Source organism: Tamandua tetradactyla, chromosome 4, assembly GCF_023851605.1.
Source record: "Tamandua tetradactyla isolate mTamTet1 chromosome 4, mTamTet1.pri, whole genome shotgun sequence".
NCBI classification, from domain to species: Eukaryota; Metazoa; Chordata; class Mammalia; order Pilosa; family Myrmecophagidae; genus Tamandua; species Tamandua tetradactyla.
The window spans coordinates 136735672-136749853 of record NC_135330.1 but is presented as its reverse complement, the minus strand read 5'-3'; the positions used below and the strand labels follow the sequence as shown (position 1 = coordinate 136749853).

General features: G+C 33.9%; 1 protein-coding gene across 1 annotated transcript in view; it reads left to right on the top strand.

Moving 5' to 3' along the window:
- The window catches only part of KLHL1 (kelch like family member 1), a 462919-nt gene that overhangs the window by 341736 nt on the left and 107001 nt on the right, over positions 1-14182 (top strand). Inside the window, exon 7 of the mRNA XM_077155842.1 lies at positions 1069-1293. Within this exon, the coding sequence (XP_077011957.1) occupies positions 1069-1293 (225 nt within the window). The remainder of the gene's footprint in view (positions 1-1068; positions 1294-14182) is intronic.

Sequence of the window (14182 nt, the reverse complement as noted above, 5' to 3'; positions counted from 1 at the left end):
AAATGAGTACCCCGAGGGATACTTTCCCTAGATCTGCAACCCTTTATAATGGTACAAGAAAAATCGAGTGTCGATGTTTAAGTGAAAGTACACAAGAGCATTGATTCTCTTTGCAATGTTATCTAATCACTGAAGATGAAACAGGTGGAAATGAATCTGAACATTAACATCAAACACTGAAGCAAGATCATTGTTTGTCAGATGTGTATATAGCTTATATTTTATCATAGAAAAACATTTTTGAACTTGTTCTAGGCAGACGTTTTCAATATGAAATGATTAATTGATTCCATTAAAAATAAATATTGTCGCATTTTTTCTTTCAATTTATGATTTTATTGGTCAGAATTATTGCATTTTAAATTTGATCGAAAAGAGACTTTTAGGAAAGGTAAGCTATTTTATTTAGAGATTATAACATGATTAGTAAAGATAGAAGATTGTTTCTTATTTCTGAATTCTATTGAGCTCCTCCCCAGATGAATAGATAAATTTTGAAAAGAAAACATTCAGTTAAGGAAGCATAGTGGCAATTTCTTTGCGTCTCTTACTTTAAAAACCTTCCACTGCTTAAGACATAAGACACATTTCAAGCATATCATGGTAAAGATTTTAATTAATTTTTCTTCACTTTCAAATATTATTCAAATAATGTTTATAGCTATAGCTTAGTTATTCAAAAGGGGTTTCATAAATTTGCTTCAAAAAAGATTATACTAAAATGTTTTTCAATGGCATACAGTGATAGAAAGAAGTTGTAAAAATGTACTGACAGAATTGCATCATGCCCAATAATGTAGCTATTCAATCAACAGTTTAGCACAAGACCATTATGTAATTCAAACAAGTTCAACATTTGTGTCTATGTTGATCATTATGTCTTCCAAAAAGTGAAAAATGAAGTAGTTGAATTGCTGCCTTTGTTTGCCTTCCACTTATTTTTTTAAATATTTTTAAGAAAAATGGATGTGACGAGAATGTTCTCACATTTTAATGGTATGCTGCCTTGGGCAGGTTGTATTTTGAAGTAGTAGCAATTGGTGACTATTTGATTTTGTGTTTTCTCAGGGGCTACCACCATAGAGAAATATGACCTCAGAACAAATTTATGGATCCAGGCAGGGATGATGAATGGCAGGAGGCTGCAGTTTGGCGTGGCTGTTATTGATGACAAACTCTTTGTAATTGGAGGTCGAGATGGTTTAAAAACATTGAACACTGTTGAATGTTACAATCCCAAAACCAAGACTTGGACTGTCTTACCCCCTATGTCAACACATAGACATGGTCTAGGTAAGATCTTTTATTTTAATGATGTCATTTTGAAACATTTTTGTTGATAATGCAAAATGTATTTTAAAATATGTTATAATTGCCCACAGTTTTTATTAAAGAACTAATAGTTATTAATAGAATTACTACTTATTAACTAGTCAATTTGGGGGTTATTTGAAGCATTTTTTTCTTCAAAGTTCTTGACATTTTCATGTGCTGACTAATGTATATTAACCTGTTAACAGACGTAGTGAAGATCCCAATGTGTGTACGAGTCAAAACTGTCCTTAGTTTTCACAGTTTGGCATTAATATAATAAATAGAATTCAAAATGGAAAAAAAAACATACAGAACTAGCATGGATAGGTCAGAATAAGTCAGTTCACTGAAAGGAATAGTTAATGTGGATTGAAGAAAACTTAACTGAAGTGACTCACTCACACATTAGTGGATAGGCAATCCTTGCTAAGTCATTGAACTTAATTGATTCCACCTCGAAAAATCTGGGGTGGGAAATGCACGGTTAGAGAATGAGCCACATATTAGCTGGTACTATGGTCACTGTGGTATGATTCCACTGATCCCTCATATGGAATCAGAAGATGTGGGTGTGAGTCTTGTATATATCACTTTTCAGTTGCATAACTTTGGACCAACCCCTGAACTCTGAGCCTCAGTTTCCTGTTTGTCATTAATTCAAGTCTGTTAAGTAAATGAAAATCAAGTAATGAGAATGTTTGTGCAATCACTATGTAAATTGGTAAAGTACTAATTAAATATTTGGAACAAAAGGAATTTAATAAAAGGCTAGTGGTTCCTGAAATTACTCATTATATGGTAGAAAATGTAAGGAGAAATGCATATTGCTTTTTTTTTTAGGATATATTCATTAGGGAGATATCATGGTTTAATTTCTTACACGCTATTGCAAATCTAAAGTTTTAGACATTCATCAGCCAGCAAAATCACAGACAATTTCAAACGCAAACGTTAATGATTATCTTAGTTTCTCAGAGTTGCCATGACAAAGTACCGAAAACTAGATTACTTCAAACAACAGAAGTTTGTCTCCCAGTTCTGTAGGCTAGAAGTCTGAATTCTGTAAGGCACATAATCCTTCTTTTACTCTTCCTAGATTCTGATGGGTTGTCGGCAATCTTTGGGCTTCAGTCTCTGCCTCAGGGATTTTAAGATGTTCCCCCTTGTCTGTCTCCACGTCAAATTTCCTTTTTTTATAAGGAACCCAGGCATACTGGATTAAGGACCCATTCAACTCCAGAACTCATTTTAAGTGGCGCAGTGGCAGAGTTCTAGCCTGCCATGCCAGAGAACCGGGTTCTATTCCTGGTGCCTGCCCATCCAAAATAATAATAATAATAATAATAATAATAATAATAATAATAATAATAATAATAATAATAAATTCCACTTGCAAAGATTGCAAAGACTCAATTTTCAAATAAAGTCATATTCACAGATTACAGGGATTAGAATGTCAGCATATCTTTTGGGAGGATGCTGTTTAAAAATTCAACCCCTACCAATGGTCATTCAACAAGTCAACAGCACTGTTGATCCCATTCATTTGTGCTCTACCATCAGTCTAAGCAAATACATCAAAATAATAATCCTCAACTAAAGAAAACTATCTTTTCGATCTTTAGTAAACTGGTTTACCTCTTTTTCTTCAGTTTGTTCTTTAGTAAAATTAAGGAATGGTAATAAATGTCTGAGAATCTTTTCAAGTTCTAAAATTCTGTTTTAAATAAAAACTATGCAAATTCTTTGAAGTTTGTTAAGCCCAACTACAGTGTGGAAAATATGAACAGCAAATATTTTTTCCTAGTTGAGAGTCCTGAATGTAAAAGGGGTTTTATATGATTTTTTTAAAAATATATTAGAGCATGTAAAGGTTCTGTGTTTTGTTTCTATTAGCTAGCTAGTTAGTTAACTATGTTATGGTTTGGGGAAATATAGAGAATATACACTGGAGAATAATGTCTCTTGCTCCCATTTTTTCTTCAATTCCTTTAACTGAGGTCCTTAGTGTGAAGTTCCATTATTTAGGATAACTGTGCATTAATAGAACATACTTTAGAAATTTTCACCAAGAATACACCTTAGGGCAGGCCACGGTGGCTCAGCAGGCAAGAATGCTCGCCTGCCATGCCAGAGGACCCAGGTTCGATTCCCGGTGCCTGCCCATGTAAAAAATAAAAATAAATAAATAAAAATAAAAATAAAAAAAAGAATACATCTTAAACTGCTATCATTTCAGGTGTTTCAAGTATATGTGTTTCCCTCACATCCTGTCACACAGGCTGCTGACTCTTAGTTCAGGTTATTATGATTGTAATCCTCTGAAGGAAGGTAAAGACAATTCTTAATTAGTCTTTTTCTCTTTATCTTCTCTGATAAGAGTTCATTGTAAAGGTTCATGTGGAGGTAAGGGTCATAGAAACTTTTATGAGCCAAGTATCACAGACAACTGCATTGTAAGGCAGTGTTCCCCACAGGTCCTACTGAGCAATAGCAACCCAAGTAGTTCACTATTTTCATGCCCCTGCCTCTATCTTATGTTTTGTTTTTGTCTTTTCTGCTTCTCTTCTTCTACCAAGTGGATCATATCTCCTCCCTATCTCATGTCATTGGCTTCTTCTAAGTTTTATGGTGTGTTAGTAAGCTGCCAGAATGTGATATACTAGAACTGGAATAGTTTTTAAAAAGAGACTTTAATAAGCCACTAGTCTACAGTTCTAAGCCTATAAAGTTGTCCAAACTAAGGCACCCAAGGAAAGGTACCTTAATTCAAAGAAGGCCAATGGGTTAAGAACACCTCTGTCAGTTGGGTAGTCATGTGGCTGGCATCGGTTGGACCCTTGCTCCTGGGCTCCATTGCTTTCAGACTCTGTTCCTGTGGGGGTTCCTCATTTTATTTCTCCAGGGTTGGCTTTCATCTCTTGGCTTCCCTTGACTCTCTCCAGGTTCTGGCTTGCTTAAAATCTCATGGTAACATCTGCTGGGCTCCAGGCATCTCCAAAACTCCATGTCTCTGTTCTACAAATGTTGGTATCTGTGTCAGCTCTGCCCTGAAGCTTCTGTTGGTTCAGCTGTTTCTGAGGCTTCTGTCATTTCTAAGTTTTCTCCAAAACATTTCCTCTTTTAAAGGATTCCAGGAAACTAATCAAGACTCACCTGAATGGGCTGAATTACATCTTCATCTAATTAAAACATCACACCCAATATTGGGCTTGTCTCATCTCCGTGGAGATAATTTAATCGAAGTTTCTGCCCTACAATATTGAATTAAGATTAAAACAAATGGCTGCTCCCACAAGATTGTATCTGAATTAAAACATGTCTCTTCCAGGGTACATATATTCAAACTAGCAATATAGTCTAGCATTTGTTGTTATTTTATTAAAAATTCTCTACTACAGTACTCCCCAAGATCCAACTAGATTGAGTTCTTTGGTAGAATCTTGCGTAGGGCATATATACTTTCTGGGAAGAATTCCCATGTCAATGTAGTTTATAGACTGATGGCATCTTAATGTAAGAACCTGTCTTTAATTTAGAATTCTTCCAATTGAATGGCTTTGGTTCCATATATATATTTTCAAATTCACTCTTCTGATATTGTGTATGAATTTTATCTCATCAAAAAATATCGAAATGAGTACTGATGTTTTATAAGTTAACAAGTGACTTATTTCAAATGATCTTATGAAAATTATCTTTCTTTTTTCCATAATTATTTTCTTCTCTGTTTTTCAAATTTTCTCACAAATAAGTCGTTTTCCTTCCAATTTCTCACATAATCATTTGTAGCATTTCTAGTCTCCTAACACAGAGATGTGATTTATTTTTGCAGTCAAAAACTATTTTTTATCTTGTCTAATGCATTCCTTTACAATCTTTTTTCATGTTTTATACTGAACTTTTATTCAAATATTTAAAATGCTGTCATTTAATGTAATCGTATTAATAAAAAGTAGATACGATTTTATCACAGCCAACATGAGATGAAATTGTGTTTTATTACACACATTTTTAAGATGTGGAGACTTGAATTCTTACTAAGAAGACTTTATACCCTCATTACTTTGAGAAAAATTTTTTTACTAATCAAGTTCTCAAATTACTATTATAAATTACAGGTAAATGCCTAAGAACATCTCATCTCAGTTTTATTTATATGTTCTCACAAATGTTAGTCGGGGGAACAGGGAAGGTCACCATGACTCGAGCTCTGAAAATATGCCGCGCGTTCTAGACATCACCTAACCCCCTTGCTTAAAAACTGCCTGCACCAGGACCCAGTGGCGAACTCATAGCTCCCTACCTGGACTTCTGTGAGCAATGCCCGGGAGCGCAGGAATCAACTCGCTCACTCTAAGGTTTCTTGATCTGTCTCTTCTCTCTTTCGCCTTCAAAACTTTTCACAAACTTTGACATTTCTCCAAAAACTAGGAGTAAAACTCATGAGGAACTCATACATTTCTTATTCTAATTTTACTTATGCATAATTAGTGACAAGAACCTAGTACAATATTAAGCAATTCTAATAATTAATTTTTTGTTCATAATATGAAAACATAAGTATAAAAATAATTGAATATTTTATTTTACTTTAATAATGCATGAACAGATTTTAATTAGACTAGATGACTAGAGAAATAAGCATTTTTATTTTTTTAGTGCTACCCCTTACTGATTCACAAAACTTATACGAGATATCTTATGGCTTTGCCTGATTTTTAATCAACAACTCATATTTATGTCCTATGCAGTGTAAATGTAAACTTAACAGTCTATATTAGTTAGGATAATTTCATTAAATAACAAATAAAAGTAAGGTAAGAAAAATAAAAGTTTGCTTCTCAATTAGAATCAAGATAAAGCTTCAAAGTTGTCTGTGTTTATCAGGGAATACCCATCAAACTTGGCCACATAGGTGCCTCTGAGACAGTACCTGTCTTTGACATTTTTGATAAAAAATATTTTGAGCTAAGTATACTGGAGGATTTGAGAATCCCTGTGTGGAATAAGCCTGAAGTCATTTATTTTTTCAGCTAAGCTGTATGATTTATTGAAAATATATACTGAATTTCCTTTATCATAAAATCGTTTGCTTTGCAAAATGCTATTGCTATTCTAGTTCTACTTACTATTTTGTTAAGTGAAATTACTGTGGAATAAGGCAATCTTTCCCATTTGTTTGAATGCCAAAACATGGTAGTGAATTAGACACATATGAATGAACGCCACATCTGCTGAACATTACAGCAACAAGTTGAGAAGAAAAATAAAAAGTGGCCAGATAGTCAGTTGACTCACAAGGTGGTGATAAATCACCAATTTATGTTTCCAAAATATTTGCTATGCATGTATTTTTGGCCATAATCTAACTTTCAATCATTAGTAAAAGATTGTTTTTATAATATGTTAAATAGACCTAGCAAGCATATATGAAATGTTGCTTTGGTGGCCATAATATGGTCAATCAGGAATAATTCAGGAGTGATTCCCATTGGAACAATATAGTGATACGCTCTGAATAGGAAATTCCAAACTGTGAATCTTTTCCTGGGTTCCAACACTACCCTATGCTGGATAATTATTTATTGTATACATACTATGATATTAAAGTATGTCTTTATTTCATTGTCTATAAACCAAAGTTAATGATGCACTCTCCAAGATATAGGTTAAAAAATTAAATATAATGAATTATTTGGAAATATTTTTTGACGTTAAGGCAATATTATAAAAATCTAACAATTTCATTATAAGATTAAAGAATAAAATTTATAATAGTTCAAATTTATTAAAGTATAACCTGCCTTATTCCAAAGGTTTTGAGATATAAAATACATTATTAATTCCATAATTTATGAATTATCACACTAAAGTTTTCACTCCAATTTTATTATTTTTTCAGTAGACATCAATTTTATTGAAAAGAATATAATGAATTTTCTGATGACCCATAAGTTTACTAAAGTAGTTTTCTGTTAATTGTACTTGGTTTCATTTTATTTAGCCTTTATTTTAATTAAAAGTTGTTTATGAATATGCATATAATACTTTTAGAAAATTATTAGAGGATATTATATCCAGAAATCCCCAAATAATAGCACTAGTTCAATGCAGTTTATAATCTCATTGAATAATTTTTGTCTTTCCTATAATATAAAAAATTATTTTAAATATCCTCTAGAAAAACAAATGTTTGAGAATGCACAGAAAAATTTTGACAAGAAATACAAGGCAATATTTTTTTTCTCAATTTCTAAGCAAGCAGATTATTTTACTAAATTCTTTACTCATCCAACTTCCAGATATCTTGGGGCAGCTTCCCCTGGTTTAGTTTTTCTATTTTTACTGCTGAGGAATTTTGCATAGTGGTATTTTCCAAAGATCATTGTAAAACTTTGCCTATGTCTACCTTATTCCATCCTCACATTTAAGTGATAGCTTAGATACGTAAAGTTCAAGATTTGCGCTGTATTTTCCTCAATACTTTGGAAATGCTCTTTTCCTTTTTTCAAATATTTTAGTGGCAATCTATTTTGACTCCTATTTGATCTCGTCACTTTTGTTTGTTTTGTTTTTCTTTCTTTATCCCTTTCTCTTACCCATTCCCAGTAGTGTCTTAATATTCCAGCCCTCCAAATTATTCTTGACCCCTTTGTATCATAGTATTTATCCCATGTAGTGTTTTCTTAATCTCAATTATTTATCTTTCTTTTTTTGAATATTCTCACAATTCCTATTTGTTAATTCATTATAACTATTTTTTTCTTCTTAATGGCTTTAATGTCCTCCCTGATCTCTTTGAGACGATTTATTGTGTTTATTTCAAATTCTTATCTCTTGCAATTAGCTCTTTTTTTATTAGAGATGATCATCTTCTTCCCCTTCCTTGGTCCCCTCCTCCAGTGCCCTCTCTTCTTACTTCTCCTCTTTCAACTCCTCTTCCTTTATTCTCTCCTCTTTTTACTTCTCCTCCTCTTCTTCTGTCTCCTACTCTACCATGGCTTCTTCTGCTTGTGCTTCCTCATCTTCATCGTCATCTTCTTCTTCCTCATTTTCTTCTTTTTCCTTTTCTTTCTCTCACTTCCTTTTTTAATTCTGATAAGATAGTTGTGGCTATGGGATGTAGTTATTTTTTATGCATGCATTTATGCGAACTTATGAGATATTTTGGCCAATTGTCTGAAATATAGAAGGGCTAAGGCAGATACTGTACTTTCTACTTTTCTAAAATATTTCAGTGGGCAATTTCACCTGCACACTGAGCTCTGAACATGCAAGCTTATTTTGCTCAACCTCTCTGGTGCTGATGCTAAGATGAGGCCCTCAGCAACAAATATATTTACCTCCACTTGTACCCCATAGCCTTTCTTCTTTGTCTGTGATGCCCTAGTCTTAAGGGGGGAATGTGAAGAGAACATTCAGAGCCAGCAAATCTGTTTGTTTCTGCTATTTCCAGTTCCTTATTCATGCCAAGGCTTTAATGCTATTGCTACTGGACACAGGTGATGGATTCTTTAGCCCAGTCTTCTTGTATGACCAACTCTTGAGACACTGGGGTTTCAGAGAGAAAAACTTTAGTACTAGGTATGTGGCAGGAATACAGATGGACTTTTGATCCAAAATCTGTCTCCCTGAACTGCAGTAATCCTGATAGTTTTATATCAGTAAAAATTGGGCCGGATTTAGGACAATGAGTACAGTGGCCCCACGTGATGTTATTAGAGGCAATCTGATTATTGAGTTTGAGCAGATTGATTACACACTTAGTTATAGAATGTATGTAAGAAAATGGCAGCCTTAACATGATGATGATGGGTGTGACTTTCAGTATTATAATGAAGTATTAAGTCTCAGCTACTGCACATGTCAGGTGGGCCCATTTTGGTTAGACCCAGTTTCAGTTATCAAGATAACTTTGAACGCTGGGCTGACTGAAGAGCCTTCATTAATAAATAAGAGGGGCTGTCTTTAGTGATTACAGGACTCTAATGTTGAAAAACTGGATAAATGGGTACAAATGAAGGTCAATCACAAGGTTTTTACAACTACAAAGACAAAAGAGAAAGGCTATACAATCATTATAAGAGATCAAGACAGCTGGATCACAATTTGGAGTTTTCAGGTATTTTCTCTGTCTATGTCAATATACTAGACAGCAAAAAGGAATATCTGTTTAATGATTCAGTAATCAAAATCATTCCTAAATCTTAATTTCTTGGTTACAATTCTTGAAGTTATCCACTAATTATGGCAGGTCCTGCGCTGGTGCTGATGTTATACCCCCAGTAGTATAAAAAATATATAGTAAGTTTTCTTAAGAGAATAATATGAGGTATTAAAAAGACTACCAATCAAAAGTTTTCCTTCAAAATAAATTCCCTTCAACAGTGTGTAATATTGTTGTGTCACTTAGAAAGTCAAACTGACTTCTCTTTCTCTAGTTGTTTTTAAGGTCTTGATGTTAGTTTTTCAGATACGTATTTTATTCCCTCTTCATTGTAACTTCCAGGATTGGGTTTGACTGCAGACCAGTGGCCGTGCTAGTTTTCCATGTGTTTAAGAAACTAGAATTTCCCATTATACTTGTCATGTAGGTAATCAGTACCTATTCTGTCGCATGCAATGGGATTACAAAATTGAATATGCAATCTTACTGCATGTTCAAATTACAAGGAGCTATAGTTGAACATTATATAAAAAAAAATAAGCACTTGAAATATTTTATTTGACCTGTAGAACTTTTGTTTCCTTGGTTTATGTGAAAAATATCCTTATTTGGTTTCATGAAAGCCACACAAATTCATTAGTTGTGAAGCATGATTATGTGGTTTAAAATGTTTTATAGCTGTCAATAAGTAAAAAAAAAGCTCCTTCTGCTGGATAAAATGACATATTAATATTACATGCATATTAAATTTGTGAAATTAAGAAAAATATATCTGCTTGAAGAATTAAACTAATTAAGACCATAATTTCCTCAATATGCTATCAAATTTTTATTTTAGCATTTATGTCTCTCAAGTGCATAATTCTATGTATTATGCCATTTTTCATCACATTTTGCATTGTATAAAATTGAATAAGACTTTATTAAAATTCAGTGCTGGAAATTAGCTCTTTTCAGAACTATCAGAAAAAGAATAATATAGTTACCATTTATTATCTACTTCCTATATGCCAAGTACCTTATTACATATTTTATGTAAGGTAAGGTTTTTTTTTAAAATCATTGTTTATTTTTATATGATATACAATTTACTTACTATAAAATTTAAATTTTTAAAGTGTACAATTCAGTGGCATTTAGTTTACTCACAGTTGTGCAACAATCGCCACTATCAAATTCTAGAACATTTCCTTTATCCTAAAAAGAAACTCCATACACATTAGCAGTCACAACTCATTGCACCCTCCTCTCAGCCTGTAGCAACCAATAATTTATTTTCTGTCTCTAAAAATTTGCTTATTCTGTATATATAAATGGAATCATAAAATATATGTCCTTTGCGTGTGACTTCTTTCACTTAGCATTATGCTGTTATGCAAAGTAATGGAGAAAGGGACGGCAATACTGACATGGTCAAATGTCAAAACACATTTTTTTCAAAAGATTCAGCTAGGCTTTTTCTTCTTTTTCTCATTTTAATAAATACTATTCATAATACTCAAAGTTTTTTTCTTATTTTCTAGAGTTCTTATTTCGATACTTCTCTCCAGTGTTCTCTTTCCATTATGGGGCAGTGGATTTTTGTAGGTCCTGAATCTGCCATCCCTGCTGGTGTCACCATCTGGGTGGGTTTTTCATGGTAATGATAAGCAGAAATGAACAAAAGCAGATTCTTGAAAGCATAATGTTTAAATTAGAAAAATATCTGGATATTCTAGAAACTGGCTGAAATAAAGGGAGCTTTGGAAGTTAAATCAAGGCCCAAATTATACCACTGTGAAAGCCTAGGGAGGACAGATGTAACCTAGGGAAGGACACTGGATGCCCCAGGAGCTTCTCCACCCCTGTATTGGCTCTGTGAGGTGGTCCCGGGTCACATAGCCCAGGGACTTTATGTTGCTGCAACCATTTCCAATACAAAAACAAGAACAAATCTGATTAAAACTTCACTTTCCACCTTTGCTTTTTTCACTTCTGATTTAAAATCTATGTTGAGATCACCTTATTGACCAAGTGTAATTTAAAGGCACAAGTCTTAGATTTTGAGGGTCAGCAAAAAGAATGAACTCAATGCATATTATAAACTTCAATATTTTAATGAAGTATCCACCCCCTCATCAGCATTTAAATGTGTGAATTCCCAAAATAGAAAGTTCAAATGGCGGGGCAGTGGGAGAAAAGTGGCTGATGGTTGTGTTTATTTGTTAATTAATTAAATACTCACAAAAGATCCATAATGCAAACATTATTATTCCCATTTTAAAGATAAGAAAATGATGATCAAAGTGATGACTTAACTTGCTAAACATCACATCAAAGTCATATGACTTATAATATAGCATGTTGCCACCAATAAATAAATAAGTTAACTAAGTAATAATAAATATATTATTCTTTCTCATATATAAATGAGAGACTCTAAAATAAAAATTCAATTCAACATCTGAGTGTCTTAATGAAACTGATAGCACAGCTGATCAATTTTGAAGATTTCTGTAAGACGATTTTGAAGAATGGGTTCAACCAAAGAATTTTACATTTAAAGTGTAAATAGATATGGATTATAGATGGGTAGATGGAGAGATAGATATCAGGTTCATACAAGACACATGGATAAATGATAAATAGATATGTTTTGTGCCATTCCATTGCTAATCCATATTCCTCTCAATTTATCTGAAATTGAGAAGAAAATTCTGCTAGAAGGTGATTATTTTCATAATGCAAAGTTTGTTGTTATTGCAATGACACACTTTTAAAGTAAAAATCAGAAAAAAATGACCATTACATTCTGACATATTGGGATCAGCAATTTTAGAGGCAAATCTCCTGTTAAGTCTTTATATTGTGAAACCTTTCTATGCACACAGAGTTCCAGATACTTATTGATCACAGATATGCAAGCCATTGAATCCTAATTTATTTGAGGGATACAAAAGAGAAAGGTAAAGATATGTATATATTTCATGTTCTCTGAAACACCAAGCATAATTCAACTTCTAGGGAGAATAGAGGCAAAGATATTTAAATTACTGGATATTAAAACTGTATTTTTAAGTATGAGGAAACAGGTAAGTGTGGAGCAGTTGCTTCCCATGAACTTTCACAACATGAGCCTACCTTCCATGTTGGACATGAAGGCAGAGATTGCTCAGGATCCTGAATGCACCACTTCCATTTGATGGCACTCATGGATGGGTTTGCAAAATCTTATTTATTGCTGTCCCTCCCCCAGAGGATGGAGACATACCTAGTTCTCCCAGCTTCCAGTCTGTACCACTACCCGGACTACTAGGACAGGGACAGCTCTTCAGTTTAACCCACAGAACCATGAGTCTTATGTTACCCATTATAATCATGTAGAAAACAAACACAAGAGAAATGAAATGAAAGGCAAAAAAAATCAATCCTCTCCATACTTTCCCATGCACCCAGCTTGCTTTGCCAGACTTCTGTTGAGCAAGTTGCTATATGTGCATTGTGGAACACAGGTTAAGGCACAAAAAGTCTTTCAGCAAATGACTACTTTATTATACACACAACATAAAGGGTCCAAAAGAGAAAGAAAAGAGATCTGTTGTGGCCAGTCTCCAAGAAGGTCAAACTGCTCAGATTAGGGTCAGTGGAATGCAGCTTCACAGGTCATACTTTGCCCTAAAAATGAGACACAAGTTAGTAAGGCCAGTGATAAGGTATTATACAAATGAGGGCAAGGAACCTGGCCTCACAATCAACTGGGGCTGCTTCTTCCCGGTTTCAGGTTTAGGGTGTGGTCAGGTTTCTCCCTTAGACTGTCCTTGGGCTGCATAATGGAAACACATTCAAACATCTGCACACAATAGAAAAGGAGTGGGGTAGGTGAGAATTGCAGCATGGATGACTGCCTGTGACTTAGCAGCAGAGACAAAAATAATCAATAATCAGAAAGTCTTATATCTCACGGGGACAGTTTTTGAAGAGTAACAAGAGAGTAGAAGAGAAAAATAAGAAATATTTGGGAGAATTTTCCTTTACAATGTCTGTCTTCCAAAAGGAGGGACAATAAAACTGCTGTACGTTTTCTCAAAATCAGCACTAGTAAATAAAGAAATCATACTTCAAATGTCTGAGAGGCGAAAGTTTTCAACCTATTTATGTCAAGGCAAAACAATCACTCAAGAATGAAGAAAGAAAAGAGACTTATTTGGACATTGTTGGTTCTGTCAGCCCCTGTAAGGATGGGAATCTCAATTCAAAAAAAACAGGAACAAATGGAGCTTCTCAAGAAGAATAAATATTATAGTGTGTTTGAGTTAAAGATCCTGTTTCATGGTTAGGAAAGCAAAGAATATGCTCTTGTATATTCTGAGAATCTTGGTCTCAAAGAGAAACAGCCCAAATCAAACGCAGGACTATCTGTCACCTGCAAAGATTAAGGTGGTCCTAACGTGTCATGGAATTACTTTCCTTTATATTGCTTAAAAGTAGTCTTATTCCACTTCTGACACATGATGCTAGACTAGAAGAAAATTGCTATAGCCATCTGGGATTCTCTACTCTTGAGGAAGGAGAAAAAATTGGGAGGGAAATCTGTTCCAAGAAAGGCTCACATACCAGGGAAACACTGTTGGGGGAGTCAAGGACACACTCAGAAGACATCTCTCTGCTTTCATCTCTTTGCCTCCTTCCCCCCCATTTGCTTCTTTGTGTGCAGGTGTT